This window comes from Ahaetulla prasina, chromosome 2 (genome assembly GCF_028640845.1).
Source record: "Ahaetulla prasina isolate Xishuangbanna chromosome 2, ASM2864084v1, whole genome shotgun sequence".
In the NCBI taxonomy this organism is placed as follows: Eukaryota; Metazoa; Chordata; class Lepidosauria; order Squamata; family Colubridae; genus Ahaetulla; species Ahaetulla prasina.
In genome coordinates, this window is record NC_080540.1 from 70,359,895 (window position 1) to 70,379,248 (window position 19,354).

The 19,354-nt window shown below is 38.9% G+C and overlaps 1 protein-coding gene across 3 annotated transcripts in view; it reads right to left on the reverse strand.

Annotated features, from left to right (window-relative positions):
* Positions 1–19,354, reverse strand: part of ATP2B2 (ATPase plasma membrane Ca2+ transporting 2) — a 272,273-nt gene that overhangs the window by 91,704 nt on the left and 161,215 nt on the right. For all 3 annotated transcript variants that reach the window (XM_058166189.1, XM_058166188.1, XM_058166190.1), the window contains 3 exons: positions 18,811–18,936; positions 6,465–6,590; positions 1,347–1,442 (listed from right to left, as the gene is read on the reverse strand). In XM_058166189.1, the coding sequence (XP_058022172.1) occupies positions 1,347–1,442; positions 6,465–6,590; positions 18,811–18,936 (348 nt within the window). The remainder of the gene's footprint in view (positions 1–1,346; positions 1,443–6,464; positions 6,591–18,810; positions 18,937–19,354) is intronic.

Sequence of the window (19,354 nt, forward strand, 5' to 3'; positions counted from 1 at the left end):
CACACTTCTTCCACTTGCTATAATAAATATAATGAATATAATACAACACAAAACAATATAACACAACATACATAAATGAGAATCAAGGTAGTGTAGTGGTTAAGCATCAGGTTAGAAACCAGACATAGGCCCAAAACCACATGGATGATCACTGAGTCACTCTCAGTCACAGGAAGAAGGCAAGGATAAACTATTTCTGAAATCTTGTCAATGGATATAATCTGATCCTGGCATCATTCAATTTACCATTTATATCTCATGACTAAATTGAAACTAATGCCTTGAATGTCTTCCTTTTTTGCCATTTTTGTTTTTGTTTTGTTTTTGAGTCAGGGGAAACATCTGCTTGAAGAAAAATACAGGATCTATACTTACTCACAATTTTGTTGCCCCTATTTTTTGCCCCTGGCAAAATCCAATTAGATCCATATCCAGGTTTATGGATTTATGCTTCTATTATTAAGCGTATCAGCAATAATGTTGATGCCAAAGAATAAAATGAATATAACCAAGATATTTCACAACATACAAATATTTCATCTAAATCTCAGATTAAAATTCCCATCCACACTTAAATTTATTTCCTGATATGGAATTTATAATATGAACATGCTAAGAAATCGAGTCAAGAAGCTGGTCAAAGACACATTCCAAATTTGAAAACTGAAGATATTTTTGTTCAAAGGAGGAAAAATGCATGAAACCACATTCAAGCCACATGGATAGTTCATAAAATATGTTACATTAGCATCATAATCTATGGAAAATGTTTAACTTGGTGCTGAGAAAAATTGGTGGGACAATACAATGAAGTGCATTAATTCTACAGGTTGTGTTTAAGCCAAATTCCTGACCCCAGGAAGATTGTTTTCCCAAAGCTACATTGAGACCATGAATGCTTATGAGAGTGCCACTTTGGAAAAATAGAATGAGAAACAAAATAGACAATCATGCCATCTTTCAAGTATGGATTGGGAAGCATGGAAACAACAGTTTGATGTTGAAAACCTTTGCAAGGAGAAAACTGATTTGAAATATACTTGAAGATGGTCTTTAAAATCTGATTCAACAGTAAAAGTCCTTAATTCCTACTTGAGTCTGAAGTGAAAAGATCCCTAGATTCCTACTTGTTCTGGTCCCAGTGTTACTTGAGTGAGAAAGACCAATTTGGCTGGCTATAAAGTGTTGGCTGTGTGGCATCTCTTATAAGCTGCAGTACAATAGGCGCTCTCACCCAGTAACCCCATGCACATCCCACATCTGTGCAGTTCAGGAGAGAAAGAGGGAAGCTGATAGAGTTGAGAGAAATTGTTCAAATAAAAACAATCCCGGTGTTCTTAACGTACCATTGACTAAGCTGGTATTTGCATTATCAGTGGCAATTGCACTTGCTGCCCCATCTGTAGTTGAAGGAGGATGGAAGGAGGAATGGGAAGAATCTACTGAGTAATAATGGATAAAAGAAAAAAGAAAAATAATAATAATATGAACAAATTCACATGACAGAAACATTTATGGACTAATGTGGCTTTATTTTTTTTCCAAAACATAGTTGTTTTAAAGTAAGCAACATAATGTCTAGAAATGAATGCTATTACAAGAATGTTACAGAAGTGGAGAACAAAAACTCATACATGGAATATTATATATAAAAGGAAATGTGAAAGACATTTAACAGGGTTAACAAACTTTAACAAAGTTGGTGAGAAACCGACTTTACATAGTACTTCTAATGCCTTTGTTCCACTATGCAGACATTCTTATGTTACTTTAAAAAAACTGAAGGAAAAATATTTTAAAAAATTCTGCATTCATGAAAACCATCTATCTATAAATTATAGATTATATTTTAAACTACTGTATACTAAAATATCACAATATCCATAATTAATATACTTAATCTATCTGAAAAATACCCTATTTAAAACCCTTAATTTATTAATAAGGAACCATTTTCAGTGCTAAACCTGATAGTGTTTTTTGAAAACTTGAGAGAACATCCACTAATGATGTTTGATGTTCCCTTTATAGTCTTGTTTCAGAAAAAACAAGTTCATTATAATATTGTTTGATGTTTACAGTAGATGATGACAGGAGATAAATCACAAGCTAAAAATTGTCAGCAGTTTTCTTTACAAAAAGGGGAACAGGACAAGAAAGAAGTTCTTACACCACACACACAAAGAAACACGAAAGTTTCCTACTGATTTTGTACTGATTGAAGTGAAGCTGTACTGAAACTGAGTTAATTATCTATCATGAAAACCTTTTCTGAAGTAGTCTCTTCTGCTATTATCTATGTTTTATTTGTTTTCTATTACAGTTGATCTTTTCAAACATACTGTACCGAGAAATGCAAATGCTAAGGGAAAATTTCTTGTTTTCTGTATTTATTTTTAGTTTCCTTTTAATGTCATGCAAATAATATCTAGACCAGCATCTGATTTAACAGATAAGAGATTCAGTCCTTAGTTTATCTATTCCAGTTCTAAATATTTGAGATTAAGAATGCATGCTGGAATCCCTGCCGACATTAATTTTTATCAACTTCCAAAATAGGCACATCCTTTTGTTGTCTTGGGCTGCACATTTTAAAGTATACTTTTAATCACAGATGGCAGGGGACATAGTGATATTATCAGAACAGTGAGCCCAGGGTTTTCAAACATTTATAGATTTTAACTTTGGTTTAAAACAAATTAAAATAAGTGTATTATATCTATTAAATGTTTTAACATATTTCTTTTGATGCCTCATTTTTATATATGAATTACATGCATGCTATTTTTGCCTTTTTAAAAGGACAGATTGCCTGCCCCGTAATTCTAAAACCTAAACTGTTGAGCTCAGGTTCCTGCCCCTAGTCCTGTAGGAATATATTGGGGGAAAGCTGTGTGAACAGAGATAATAATCCATCTTGGGATAGAATATTGTGAATATTGGGATAGAATATTGTGAAACTTGGGATCATTAAAGAAGTGTGTTTACTCTTTAGATTATTATGTTACTGAATCATCTGAAGATCAGATGTGGCAACAACCAAAAGCATATATGGAAGGCTACTGGAGTTTCATGTCTACATGTCTTGAAACAATGGTATTTTTTGGAATAGAAGTCAATAAGCAGTATAGTGTCTTCTACTTAGGAACAACAGGAGGAAACAGGCTTAGGAAGTAGGTCATTGTACATCATGGCATGTAGGATATTACACTTGACAGGCATGTGGTCTGATCACCATTAAGTTCTAAACCAGCCTGTTTATTCCATTAAAATCGCCCTCTTCTTGGCAGATACGGTTGATGGTCATGGCAGATAAAGTTTATACTCCTGCTTTAAGGAAGCTCCCTGTGCATGCATTTTATTTATCTAATTTCCAGGTATCTCATCTTTCTATTAGTTTTGCATGTAAATGAAAATTTAAAAATGGCAAATTCATATTTTAAGGTGACTTTTCCAAAGATTTGCCATACAGCCAGAAAAGAATAAATAAAAATGGGGATTAAAAAATAGTACAAATTGATTATTTATTTTCATTCAAATTAAACAGCAAAAGGGTTTTTCTGAACAATTCACTCAAGTCTTTTTTCTCTGTCCAGCTATTGGGAGGAGAGTCCCATTAAAACCTTTTCTTTTTTTTTCCTATTGAACAATATGTTTCTTATTCTCTCTGGAAACTATTGCCCATCTTCCTATGTCATATTTGCATGATGATTTTTGCAAAATGTTAATGAGGAAGAAAGACATACACTATAGGAAACTGAAACACAAACACAGACTTTTGGAAAACTTCAAGCATACATACAATGAATGCATGTCTTTAGAGAACAGGGACATAAACTAATGAGCAGGTATTATCAACTCCCATTTCACAAATTCATGCTGGAAGCATACTGATGTCCTATTTAAAGAAATAATGTATGGACAGAAGTTCTTGCAGGACAACAGCTATTGGAGGCTTCCTTGAATGAACTTGCAGGCTTTCATGGCAATGAATGTTAAAAGGTTGTTAAATGTTTTATCTGACATGTAATAATGTTTTATGAAAGCTATATGAACAAGGTGACTTCTATTTTTTTTACCTCTTCTTTAGCTGACAGAGTAAACTGGCAAATTATTATTTAAAATAGGACAAGGGAGAACAAGATAGTTGTGAAAAATAAAGATCTTCTCATAGCAAAACAGGCATAAACTGCAGACACCGGCAATCTAAGACAAATAAGATTGTTTGGTTCTTTATATAGTTCTATTTTTATCTATTTCTATTTAAAATGTCTAAGCAATAAGCCTTAGTCACTCACCCTACTTTTTGAGAAAATTGCTTTCTAACTCAAGCTAGTGTTCTATCCTGACATTTTTCTTAGCAAAAATTGATACAAGAAATGATGAAACTGACAATTTTATGATATTCTGTTTTGTGGGAACTATTCTTCATTAGTATTTATTCTCAGTTAAAGCTTAGGAACTCTGGAATATATTTTCTTAAATTCAAACAAAATCAGTAAGAAATTATTGGTGAAATTTGGCCATGCTTACAATAGTATAGAACAGGGGTCTCCAACCTTGGCAACTTTAAGACTTGTGGATTTCAACTCCCAGAGTTCCTCAGCCAGCAAAGCTCCCAGAGTTCCTCAGTCAGCAAAGCAAAGCTGGCTGAGGAATTCTGGGAGTTGAAATCCACAAGTCTTAAAGTTGCCAAGGTTGGAGACCCCTGGTATAGAATACTGTTAGCTCTGAAGAGAAGCATTTTTTCTGCCACTGGTCACCACAGAATTTATTTGGATACATACTATTTTTCATACATAATTTTATTATAGAATAATAACTGTATTGTCATTTTGAACACATATTTTGAACACACATTTCATATATCATATGATATATTTCATATATTTATATATGGTATATGTATGATTTATACATTGTCATAGGTGTGTATATATAATATATAGTTGTTTCTTTTAAAATAATTTTATCCTCCTCTATGTGTAAGGAGGCTATATTTCCTTGGGAAGAAGATCCAGCAATCTCAAAAGGGTTTCTGAACAGAAATACTAGAGCTGAGTTTCAGCATGAAGTAGGGAACAAAGATAGATGTTTATAGATGATCTAACCACAGGGGCATTATAGTTCAAGTGTATTTAAGACTGTCTGTAATAGGCACAGAACAGACTTTTTATGAAAGAAGAATGAGTTTCTCAATAATATCATTATTAATGAACTAGTGATAAAGAAGAAAATATTTAAATGAGAAATTCACTGGATATTTGTAAAGAAGACCATTAACCAAATCTCAAACAGTAGTGTAAGCTATTATTTTATTCAAAACCTACAATAGTTTAAAGAGACTGGGAAGAAAAATAATAATAGTAATCCCAGAAGAAAGCAATGGTGAACTCCTTCAGTACTGTTGCCAAGGAAACTGCATAGTTGTGTCCACATAGTCAACACAGGGATAGTTTTATTTTTAGGGTAAAAAGTTTTGACTTTTTGGGCTGGAGATTAAAGTGATTGTCACATAACTTCCCATGGAATCGTGGAACCATGGAACCACGTGGGAAACATTCTTAGCTTGTAGATATTTTATTAGGTCTAAATGTTCATTTCCATGGATAGAAGCATTTTCCATTCATAGAAGGAGCCTCGGTGGTGCAGTGGTTAGAGTGCAGTACTGCAGGCTGCTTGCAATTTAGCAGTTCAAATCTCACCAGGCTCAAGGTTGACTCAGCATTCCATCCTTCTGAGGTGGGTAAAATGCTGACTCTGTAAACCGCTTAGAAAGGGCTGTAAAGGACTGTATATAAGTCTAAGTGCTATTGCCATTGCTATTAGTCACATAACCATTTATCCATGAAGGAATCCTTCTTCTTTCCATGGAACTGAATATTTGAATCCAATTCTGTTTTGCAAACTTAAACTAATTCATGTTAGCTACAAAACACATAAGTCTCTTAATCTCTATGCTCCTGGCAAGCAGATGAAATCTCTTAAATAAAAATCATGAGCAATAAAATATGATAAAACTTTAAATAAGTAGGGTTTTAAATTAAAAAGTTAAATATACTTCAATTTATGTTTCATATTTTGATATTACAATTCAATTTCTCCAGATGAAAGAATTATTATAGTGATAATTTATTTTTAATGAAGCAATGAACTTATCATTCTTTATACAACTTCAATTTGTAATGAATTTGGGGCATATTAATACAGAATGAATCTTGCAAAGAAGTATAGCTAATTTAAGATCACATTCCCTTCTCGTATTTTAACCATCCATACTAAATGTTCAAAATATCTAATGCACACATGGTTCAGGCAACCCACAGCCCTTAAAAATCAGGACTAAATTCACTGGACTAAATTACGGTAACATAAATTCAACTATTCCTATATAATAAATTTGGATATCAGGCCTATGTTATAAATACAGATATTGTTTGAGAATACTTTGGGTGAATTTGTACCTTTTTTATCTTTTTTCTCCTCTTCCTCTCCTCCAGCACCTAGTAGAGTAAAGATGATGCCTGTTTGAGAATTAACTCCCACTGCAGTAACCAGCATTCTTCCTGAGCCTTCCATGACATGGGTACCTAAAAAGATATTTAAAATATAGATTAATAATCAATACATTAAAGCTATTAGCTTATGATAAAAAAGTACAGTGGAGTGTCTGGTATTCTCCAAGTTTGGCTGTTTTCTTGTAAACATTTCATTACCAATAGGTAACATCACCCATGCTATTAGCTTGGTACTAGTTTGGTAAAGAAACATCTGCAAAAAAAACAACCAAGCTCAGACAGCAAGAGGAATCTACAGTTCAACCCTGAGCTACAAATATTCTCTTGTATTGATAAAGTTACTGTTAGACACACTGAATTGTGGCCTACATTCCACTTCTGAGAGCAAAAGACACAGCTAATATACAATCTCACAGAAGATATTGGGTATTTTTGTTTATTGCATTTTAAAAATGAGGCTAATAATGACACACTTGCTGTATAAATTTAAGTATTAAGATGACAAGGAATTTCTACTATGCAAGCCCTGTTCATTTTTAGTTGAGTAAAAAGCAACATGACAGAAATGCATATGAAATTGGCTAGATTTCCCTTAGATACTAAAATTTAGAGTCATTCAAGCATAAAGAAATTGGAGAATTTCTTCTCACAGCAGATATGGAATTCACAAATAGACAGATTACAATTCAGCACTCTAGACCAGTGGTCACCAACCAGTGGTCCATGGACCACTGGTGGTCCATGAGAAAATTTGGTGGTCCACAGAAAAATTATTTGCATTTTTTATATTGCACTAAATACTATTTTTCTTTTTAAAAAATTCATATTAGTGGTCCACAGGATTTAAAATTATGAATTTAGCAGTCCCTGATGTCCAAAAGGTTGGTGACCCCTGCTCTAGACAGATTCATGGAGGATACTGCTACAAATAGTTTCTGGACATCCTAAACATATCTCCTTCCAGGATCAGGAAAGCACACTCTTGAAGAAAAATTGCATAGTGCAATGAAAGAAGACCAAACTCATATTTGCTTGTAAGAACTTTTTGGTTGCTGTAAGAACAGAATGCTAAACCTGATAGGCCATTGATCTGAATTAATTTTTGTCTCTTGTTATGCAATTGCATTATTTTCATATACTGCTTTAGAATAAAGCCTTGAGTACTCATATTGGTGTAATAATTACTTCCAAATCCAGAAGTACTTGTCACCCAATCCCCTGGGCTGGATCTAGAACAATGTGCTTGCTTTCTACTGAACACACAAAACCAAGCGTGTTGCAGGAAATGGTTCTAATAAAATCTGAGGAGAAAGCCAACTCATTAGCATCAGACTGCTGTACTGACTGAGCAAAAATAAAGACAGAAATCTAATTTCTCATAAGCAGATTAGTCATGGCCGAGTGTGTGGGAAAATATTGCCAACTGTGATCCATTTCCTAACACAGCCAAGCAAGACAACAATTCTGGAACTGCTGATTAAGAATGCCCTGGTCAACCTGAAGATAAGAATTTTTGATTCAAAGAGTCTTTGATTCTGTGTTAAGTTCAAAGGGGCTGACATAAAAGAATTTTTAGTTTCTGCTTTTTGTATACCAATTATTAAGTTTCACGTAAGCACAAGCCGTGGAATTTTTTATTCTCCTTCCTATAGTAAAAATCCAGGGATAATCCACCCTTTCTCTGTGTGTGAGTCAAGAGCACCCAACTCATGATACAAGCAATTGTGATGATACAAGACATCTGTGTCCTGTGACAAATATATACTGGGATATAAAAGTAGTAGACAAATAAATACCAATTTTTGCATTTTATTTAAATAAGTCCGAAAAGGAATCGAAAAATGTAATTTTTAGAATTAGCTTGCTAGAATAGAATTAGTGCAGAAGAGTGTTTATACAGGAAAGAATAAACATTCTTATAAGCAGTTGCTATAATGCACAGCAGAGATTTCCTGCTTTGCATATACATAGTAAGACAAGAAAAACTCATTATCAACATACTGAAATTGCTACATAAATTAAACCAATCATGCCTATAAGTGAGTACAAATATAAGCAAGTGTTATCTTAAGTGTTCAGTGAATTCAAAGTATGTCCTAGGTGAAATGAATTTGAATATATGTCCTAGGTTTGAAGCCTGCTGTAATGCTTCTCTTTAGCAAGAATCCAATACTGGAATACTTTCTGCTGAAGAATCAAATGTGAATTTTAGTTTTTTTCTCCAGGCAGTGACTGACCTGATTCCTTAATATAGCTGCATTTTTATTCATTTTTAAAAGAAAATTAATAAAGCATGATGTCCACCAGTGCTTTCTTTACTTCTGAACAAACACAGGTTTCTTTTTTCTTTTTTTCTTTTCCTAAGTTTTTCTGATTCTTTTTATTTAGACGCAGAGAGTTAGAGAGATAAACTCAAGTAAAACATCACTATCATATTTCTCAAGCAACAAATCAACATTTGTCTGATTATTCATGTTTTGGAGCATTCTTCTCTCCAGTAAAACAGTCCTTGAGAATGAGTAAATTGCAAGGAAAAAGCAGAATATTTTCACTCTGAGAGAAGTATTCCATATTCCATCCAGGAATATGGAATATATCCTTTGCAATAGAACTATTGTTTCTTTTTCGGACCTACCATAGATTTCCATATGTCCTTGGCAAAATGCTTTTCTCTTATATTGGCAATAACAGCAATAAATGGCATTGTTATAATCCCATAAGAAGATGGATGCTGCTTGGAACCACAGACACCATCAGTATTGAAAAGACCCACAAGATGCATGAACTCACATATCACTTTCACTTACTTGCTTACACATTCCACATTTGAAGATGTGGAAGCAGTATCCAGGAAGAGCTTAGGACAGATATTGTACTATACTGAGTATTGTACTGAGTACACTACACTGTATTGTGAATGATTAAATGTTGGATTTCTGTGCTTGGACTTACATCTCCTGCTGTGCTTTCTACACTGTGCTTTGAACTTTCATGAAGAAAGCTTGTACTGATTGCCTAGTTTGCCATCCTGGAAAATACAAGGGCAAATGTATATATATACTTGGCAAAAATGTAAAAATGGAAGAAAGAGAGGGAAATATCCTACTTAACAGATGTTGAAAAGGAGCAGATGAAATAAAGATTTTTTTCTTTAAAAAAATCTTGCAGCAATAGCACTCTCTAAGCCATTTACAGAGTCAGCATGTTGCCCCCAATAATTTGGATCCTCATTTTACCCACCCCGGAAGGATGGAAGGCTGAGTCAACCTTGAGTCTGGTGAGATTTGAACTGCCAAGTTGCAGGTAGCCAGCAGTGAGCAGAAGTAACCTGCAGTACTGCATTCTAACCACTGTGCCACTGCGGCTCAAAAGACAAGGTTATGAACAAAATTGGGTGATTTTGGACAATTCATTCTTACATCTTATTTCTCTCTCTCTAAATATATAAAATATAAAGAAATTGGCCTTTATAAGGATATGAATTATATACATTTACAAAACTTTTACAAATAGTATAAATATAATTATTTTACTTCTGGGTTTTATTATTTTATGAAATAGAGGGGCAAATTAACAATTGAAAAGGCATTTTAACAGGATATGTGTTTTGTTGTAATAATTAAATGTAAAGATAGTGTCAGCTCTAATTGTTTTACCCCATTGAATGAATCAAGCAATGGTGCACTCTATTTCATTAAGTTAGTGTCATCTTATAGGAACCAATAAATGTGCTTTCTGTGCTGCAGAACCTGCCCTCTGAAATGATATCACCCCTCAAATTTGTGAAACTCCCACCTTTATGGCATTCACCTTTTTTTTTTTCTTTCCTCCAAAGCTGGCTATGGAAGCCCTTTTACTTTAGCTTAGGTTTTTTCTAATGGTTGGTTGTGTTGTCTTTTATATGTGTGGTTTTATTTCTTTTAATTGCAGCCACTAAGGAATTGGGTGGCCTCAACATTGAAAAACATTGAAAAATGCAATGATGAAACAGTTAAAGCAAACTTCTTCAACATATTCTTTGGCTCAGTTTTTGTTAACAGTGATGACACATATCCGACATTCCCAAATCGTACCAGCAATGAGTATGACGACTTAACTCATATAGATTTCACAGAAGATAATGTTGGAAAAGCTCTTCATAACTTGAAACCATCGCTATCTATTGGACCTGATGGACTATGTGCATATTTCTTAAAAAAAACTTTCCACTAATATAGCAGAACCCCTAAGCATAATCTTTTTTTTTATATGGAGTTTGCTTTTTATTCTGAATAATTAAAATAGCAAATTTCATATTATTTCCTTATTGCCTATTGTTTCCAATATTCCAATAAAGATATTTTTCTCCAGATCAGTTTTTACTTTCTTTAAATGTCATTATTTTTCTTCATATGCTCAAACTTCATAAAGTAATATAGATTTCTCATAAAGTATTATAGCCCAAATACTTGTGCAGACCAATCATATCCATATAGCATAGGAACATTTTCCAGAAATGTTTGCAATCCTAAGCATAATCTTTGATAAAGCGTTCACGATCAGTTCCCTTCCCAAACTTTGGTCACTAGCCACAGTCATCCCTATCTTCAAAAAAGGAGACCCCAGCTTAGTTGAAAATTACAGACCAATCTCTCTGTCCTGCGTCACCTGCAAAGTCATGGAATCAATCATCAACCAATCCATTACCTTACACTTAGAAACAAACAACCTACTCTCTAATAAACAATTTGGTTTCAGGAAAAAATTATCATGTAACTTACAACTTCTCCACTGTAAAAACATATGGACTACAAATCTTGATCAAGGCAAAACAATAGAAGCAATCTACATAGACTTCTGCAAAGCTTTTGACTCAGTAGTACACGATAAACTTCTCCTAAAACTAAAATCCTATGGCATTTCAGGACCCCTTCACAATTGGATATCTGCTTTTCTGTCTAACAGACAACAAGTGGTTAAAATTGGCAATGCTCTATCAAATCCTGTTCCTGTCAAGAGTGGCGTTCCTCAAGGTAGCGTTCTTGGACCAACACTCTTCATACTATACATTAATGATCTTTGTGACCATATCTTAAGTAATTGTGTTCTCTTTGCTGACGATGTCAAACTATTTAACACCACCGACAATACATCTACCATTCAAAAAGACCTTGATCATCTAATCACTTGGTCTAAAACTTGGCAACTCCAAATCTCAACCAGCAAATGCTCAGTCTTACATATTGGAAAAAAGAACCCAAACACTAAGTACATATTTGATAGACATTACCTTACAGATGACCCCCACCCTGTTAAAGACCTTGGAGTTTTCATATCAAATGATCTAAGTGCCAAAGCCCACTGCAACTACATAGCAAAAAAAGCTCTAAGAGTTGTAAACCTAATCTTACGTAGCTTCTTTTCCAAAAACAGTACACTATTAACCAGAGCATATAAAACATTTGCTAGACCAATTCTTGAATACAGCTCACCTGTCTGGAACCCATACCACATTTCTAACATCAATACAATCGAACGTGTCCAGAAATATTTTACAAGAAGAGTTCTCCACTCCTCTGAAAACAACAAAATACCTTATGCCGCCAGGCTTGAAATCCTGGGTTTAGAAAACTTAGAACTCTATCGCCTTCGACAAGACCTAAGTTTAACTCATAGAATCATCTATTGTAATGTCCTTCCTGTTAAAGACTACTTCAGCTTTAATTGCAATAATACAAGATTTTGTATTTTTGTATCTCGGGCGGCGGCAGCAGCGGCCTGGCTCGGCTCTGCTCCGGGAGGGGCCTTAGAGCCCTCTCCCCTTTGACAGCGGTGTCGGTGGTGTGGGCAGCCAGGCCTTTTCCAGCGGCGGCAGCCGAGTTCCTCGGTGGCGGCGGCAGCCTGGCCTGGCGTTGCTCCAGGAGGAGCCTTGGAGCTCTCTCCCCCCGGCGGCGGTGGTGCTGTCAGCAGTGGCGGCGATGGCGGCAGCCTGGCTGGACCGGTCTGGCGATGGCCTAGCCTGTTAGTGGACGGCTGGGTCCGGCGAACTGGCCCAGTAGTCGGGGCCGGTGACATGACCCAGCAGGCCCGGCGGGTGAGTGGCCTACTCCAGCTGGCAGCCTGGCTTAGGGGCCACGAAGAGGTCCGATGGTCGCCTTCTTTGCCACCTTGAAGGTTGTCCACGGGCCTAGGGGACGCCCTCCCTATCACCTAGAGGACGTCTATGGCTGTCTGTGGGGGCTTTTTGAGTTCTTTGCCCCGCCCTCGGACTTTGGGAGAGAGACGCCTCGTCGGTGGAGCGGCTCGGCCCATTAGGCGCGTGCTTCGTCCTCTTTGTCAACTTGAAGGACGACCACGGGCCGTGTGGGCGCCTTTTTATCATCTTAGAGGACGCCCATGGGCTGGCTGCAAGGGGACCCTCTGAAGATCTTTGGCCCCCAGTTGGGTGAACTGAGGATGGTCCTGGACAATCCTAGCTTGACTATTGTAGGACTTCATCCTTTTCCCCCTCCCTTCGTCCATAGACCACCCCTCGGGATTGGATATGAGGGGTTGGTGCTCTGACTTAATCATGGCGGTTTTTCATCCTCCGCCTAAGAACTATATCTCGTCTGTCTTTCATCCGGAATTACTGGTGTGTCAATTTTCATCTTGAAAGGTCCAGGATGGGTCTGCTTGCCGGACTCTTATCATGCGGACATTTACAGCGGCTGACCTTCTTGCCCTGCGAGATTCCCCTCTCTCGTGGGTTTGGCCCCCCACATTATCGAAGGCCCATCTTGAGGACGGGTTTTGGAACCCCGAGAGATGGCATGCCAAAAATAGGAGACTCAGGGGATTTTTAACTAATTGTTTTAATTGGTTTTTTAAGGGGAGTTTTAATGGAAATTTTAAGGGGAGGGTGGGAACTGACGGGTTTGGGTTGGAGGGGTTGGGGGGAGGGTGGGGAACCCGTCGGCGAGAGTATGTCCAGTCCCAGTGCGCGCTCACGACATTATTTTAGTTGGTCCGAAGACAGGGGGGAGGGGATTGTGCAGAGCAGAGAGTGTTTTTCCATCTGTATGGTAAGTGGGAGAGGCAGATATGCCGGAGGCAGGGGGCCGTATCGTTCTTTGGGAGCACGTGTTCGATGTTTAAAAGCGATCACGTGCTCCGGCGCCCCAGTCCTCACTCGTTCCCCGGATGGTCAAGACCCTCAGAGTTTGGGTCTTCGGCTGATGCTTTGCAATGCCCGGTCCGTGGTTAACAAGGCTCCCCTGATTTGTGATCTCATTCAGAGGGAGTCCGCGGACTTTATGGGCATTACGGAGACCTGGTTGGGCACGGAAGGGGGTGTACCCCTGGTTGAACTGTGCCCTCCGGGTTTCCAGGCATTTCATCAGCCGAGGGCCCAAGGTAGGGGTGGGGGGGTGGCGGTTGTGATTAAAGAAAGTCTGGAGCCGAGGGAGTCCACTGTTCCTCAGATAACTGGTTGTGAATCCCTCCTTGTGAAGTGGGGCCATCGGAATCAGATGGGACTGTTGATCACGTACCTGGCTCCTTGCTGCGTGACTACGGCCCTACCTGAGCTACTAGAGGTGCTTGCTGGCGTGGTGGTTGAGATTCCCAGACTTATGGTCTTGGGGGATTTCAACTTGCCATCGGCCGGCTTGTCATCAACGGTGGTTCAGGAGTTCCAGGCCTCCATGATGGCCTTGGACCTGATTCAAGTAACCGATGGCCCTACACACAGCGGGGGAGGCGCGCTAGACCTGATTTTTATCTCTGGTCAGTGGGTTAATGATCTGGTTTTAGAAGATATAGTGAAGGAACCGGTGTCATGGTCAGATCATTTTCTTCTTCGCCTAGACTTTCAGACCGCCGCCCACCACCGCAGGGAGACGGAACCAATGCGTTGGTTCCGTCCCAGGCGCCTGATGGACCCGGAGAGGTTCCTGACGGAGCTTGGGCCATTTCCTGAGGATCTTACCCATGGCACGACTGAAGAACTAGTTGTGGCCTGGGAACGGGCCATGGCTGGGGCTTTGGACCGTGTCGTGCCTTTGCGGCCTCTGACCCGGCGTAGATCTCAATTGGCTCCCTGGTTCTCCGAGGAGCTGAGAGAGATGAAACGCTGGAGAAGACGCCTAGAGAGCACCTGGAGGTCCAGCCGTTCCGAGGCTGATCAGACACTAGTGAGGTCTTTTACTAAGACCTACCTAGTGGCAATGAAGGAGGCAAAACGTTCTTACATTTCCACCCTCATTGCATCAGCAGATAACCGCCCGGCCGCCTTGTTTCGGGTGACCCGCTCCCTCCTTCATCAAGAGGGACAGGATGACCCCTTACAGGGATGAGCTGAGGAGTTTAACGGTTATCTATACCATAAAATCGTTCAGCTTCGGGATAGTTTGGACCAAGACTGCGGCAATCCAACTGAGATGACAGAGACACGTCTTGCTGATGTTATTTGGGATGAGTTTGATTCTGTGGCTCTCGAGGACGTGGACAGGTTGCTGGGGAGGTTACATGCAACTACATGTTTACTGGACCCGTGTCCTTCCTAGTTAGTGCTGGCTGCTCAGGAAGTGACACGAGGCTGGCTCCAGGGGATTATAAATGCTTCTTTGGTGGAAGGGGTTTTCCCCGCCGCCTTGAAAGAGGCGGTGGTGAGGCCCTCCTCAAGAAGCCTTCCCTGGACCCAGCTATTTTGGGAAATTATCGTCCAGTCTCCAACCTTCGCTTTGTGGCGAAGGTTGTAGAGAGTGTGGTCGCATGGCAGCTCCCCCAGCACCTGGAAGAAACTGTCTATCTAGACCTGTTCCAGTCCGGCTTCCGACCCGGTTATAGCATGGAGACGGCTTTGGTCGCGTTGGTGGATGACCTCTGGAGGGACAGGGACAGGGGTTGTTCCTCTGCCTTGGTCCTATTAGACCTCTCAGCGGCTTTTGATACCATCGACCATGGTATCCTGATGCGCCGGTTGGAGGGATTGGGAGTGGGGGGCACCGTTTATCGGTGGTTCTCCTCCTATCTCTCTGACCGGTTGCAGACGGTGTTGACGGGGGGGCAGAGGTCGTCCTCGAGGCGCCTCACTTGTGGGGTGCCTCAGGGGTCGATTCTCTCGCCTACCCTGTTCAACATCTATATGAAGCCGCTGGGTGAGGTCATCAGTGGTTTCGGGGTGAGCTATCATCTGTACGCTGATGATACTCAGCTGTACCTTTCCACCCCGGACCACCCCAACGAAGCGGTCGAAGTGCTGTCCCGATGCCTGGAAGCTGTACGGGTCTGGATGGGGAGAAACAGACTCAAGCTCAATCCCTCCAAGACGGAGTGGCTGTGGATGCCGGCACCCCGGTACAGTCAGCTGCATCCGCGGCTGACTGTTGGGGGCGAGTTAGTGGCCCCAAAGGAGGTGGTTCGCAACTTGGGCGTCCTCCTGGATGGTCGGCTGTCCTTTGATGAACATCTGGCGGCCGTCTCCAGGAGGGCTTTTTACCAAGTTCGCTTGGTCCGCCAGTTGCGTCCCTTCCTTGACCGGGATGCCTTATGCACGGTCACTCACGCTCTGGTTATATCTAGGTTGGATTACTGCAATGCTCTCTACATGGGGCTGCCCTTGAGGTGCACCCGGAGGCTACAGTTAGTCCAGAATGCGGCTGCGTGAGTGGTAACGGGAGCCGCTCGTGGCTCCCACGTAACACCACTACTCCGTAGCCTGCACTGGCTTCCTGTGGTTTTCTGGGTGCGCTTCAAGATTTTGGTTACCACCTTTAAAGCGCTCCATGGCTTAGGACCCGGGTACTTACGAGACCGCCTGCTGTTACCTTATGCCTCCCACCGACCCGTACGCTCTCACAGAGAGGGTCTCCTCAGGGTGCCGTCCGCCAAACAGTGTCGGCTGGCGGCCCCCAGGAGCAGGGCCTTCTCTGTGGGGGCACCGACGCTCTGGAACGAACTTCCCCCTGGCTTACGTCAAGTGCCTGATCTTCGGACCTTCCATCGTGAGCTCAAAACACACCTATTTATTCAAGCGGGACTGGCATAATAGTGTCAAATTTTAATTTGGGGTTTTATTAATATTTTTAAAATTTTAAAACTAAATTTTAATATTCAGCCTTTTTGTAATTTGCTAGGTTTTAAATGTTTTAACTTGTATATATTTCGTGTTTTATCTTGGCTGTACACTGCCCTGAGTCCTTCGGGAGAAGGGCGGTATAAAAATTTAATAAAATAAATAAAAATAAATAAATAAATAAATAAAGAGCAACCAATAGATTTAAACTTAATGTCAACCACTTTAATCTAGATTGCAGAAAATATGACTTCTGTAACAGAATCATCAGTGCTTGGAACACTTTACCTGACTCTGTGGTCTCTTCCCATAATCCCAAAAGCTTTAACCAAAAACTTTCTACTATTGACCTCACCCTATTCCTAAGAAGACCATAAGGGGCGTGTATAAGAGCACAAACGTGCCTACCGTTCCTGTCCTATTGTTTTTCTTTTTTTCTTCTTATATATATATATATGCTTATACCTCCTTATAGTTCCTCATATATATGTTTATATACTATATAATCTTTTTGTGTGATGCTTATATATATTGTTGTGACAAATAAATAAATAAATAAATAAATAAATAAGTAAGTAAATAAATTTTATTTTATTTATCCCCCCATATTTTCTATACATGCATACTCATTTTAACATATATTTTTTATGTTTAGGCATGTATTTTGTTATGGTATATGCATCTTAACTAATGTTACATGAAAAATAAATTGTATAAGTCAGCTGAAATCATTTTAAGACAAATTCTAGTGCAACAAATATATACATATATAATTTTCCACTGACGATTGACTTGATTGACCAATGTACTGTTGTGTAACTATTCTTAGCAAAGATTAAATAAAACCTTGCTTTTCATCTCCATGCATGACTCAGAAGTAGCTAATATTATGCAGCAGCTAAACAAAGAATTTTATCTATCCTATTTTCTGCTAAAAAACAGATAACAGTATGAAGCAGAAAATAGGAAATGTTTATGCCCTTGATATTACCAAAAATATAGCTAGAATAAACATGTATCCAATTCATGCTGTCTAATCAATACACTATAAAAAAGAAAAGTCCTTCTACCTTTTATCAAGTCTTTAGTGAGAGATATTTGATTACCAATGGATCTTCAACAGCTCATCAGATTTCCTTCCTCCCTACCCTTTGTGAACAGAACTCAATGTTAGGTTCCTGAGAGTTTCGCCTAAAGAAGATATACTTTGACTAGCTGGTAGAAGGTTACATTCTGTTGTTGCTGTTATTCAATCCTTCCATTGCTTCTGGCTCTTTGTGAGCCACTAAACATCAGTTCTCCACTACTGTCTATTATGTATCCCGAACATTTATGCTTTAGTTTGCTGTTAGTGCTTCCATTGAGCGGTTTGCTTTTATTTCATCTAGTATTGAATTATTTGGTTTTGCATAGTACTGTCAGTTCTCATATAGCACCATGACTCCATTGTTAGAAACCCTCATGTTACACAAAATTATACAATCTGGTTGTTTTACCTTACAGCAGGTCTGTCTATCCATTTATGCAAGCCATTTATTGTTGCTTTATGTCTACCACTTTATTTAATTCTTAATGCTGCAAACAGGAATTGATAACTGCTCAGAGTCTCAAAACTCAAACAAGCTATATGCCAAGTAAACAAGTAAGTGAAAAAGTAAAGAATATCATTCAATATGTGAATTGTATATCCCCTGTCCTGTCTCTATGTTGCTTGATAGGGTTTTCAAATCTACCTTTAAAGACTTCTGTGCCTCCTTTATCCACAATGGAAATAGGAAATACATTGCTGGAGTGATATCATCCAGGTTGAGCATAATGTAAGATGTCCAATACAGGATTTTAAAAGTCTTTAATCCAGTTCAGTAATTAGTAGAAAACTGTTTACATTCATATATGTTTTCTGAATGAAGAATACATAGATAATGAACGAGAAGAAGAAGAAGGGGAAGAAAGCAAAGGAGAAGAGGAGCAGGAGGAGGAGGAAGGAGGAAGGAGGAAGGAAGAAGGAGGAAGGAGGAGGAGGAGGAGGAGGAGGAGGAGGAGGAGGAGGAGGAGGAGGAGGAGGAGAAGGAGAAGGAGAAGGAGAAGGAGAAGGAGAAGGAGAAGGAGAAGGAGAAGGAGAAGGAGAAGGAGAAGGAGAAGAAGAAGGAGAAGGAGAAGGAGAAGGAGAAGAAGGAGAAGGAGAAGAAGAAGGAGAAGAAAATGGATAATACATATCTGTGATTATCAAAGGTTTATTTAATGCCCAAAACATACCTGAAAGCAGCATTGGATCTTTGTCAACAGATTTGCGGACTTGATCTGACTCTCCAGTTAAAGAGCTTTCATCAATTTTAAGGTCGTTTCCTTGAATAAAAACTCCATCAGTAGGTAGTAGGTCACCTATCAGTAAAATCATAAAGAGAACATCTAATTTGAAAAGGTGTATTTATTTTGCAATGTATGAAACTTCATATCATACATATGACAAGCAGATTTTTAGAATGGATCACTCTATCCTTCACCATGGCATCATACAGCAACATCTGGCTGAAAATATCCATATAATCCAAACAGGCTTTCATTGACTAATGATGTGCATTTGTCTTGTCTTCAGAAAAAGCTTATGTAATAAACTTAAAAATACTTCTGTAGACAGACAGCTACTGTTTGTATACATAACCTTTATGACAATTTTAAAATAAAATTTTTTGCAGCCTTTACACTAAAGAGAATCCAAGCCAAGCAGGTATGAGAAAGAAGTGTTTTTGGTCCCCTTGTTTAATTGTATATTAACTTTCTTTTGGTCAAAATAACTAAA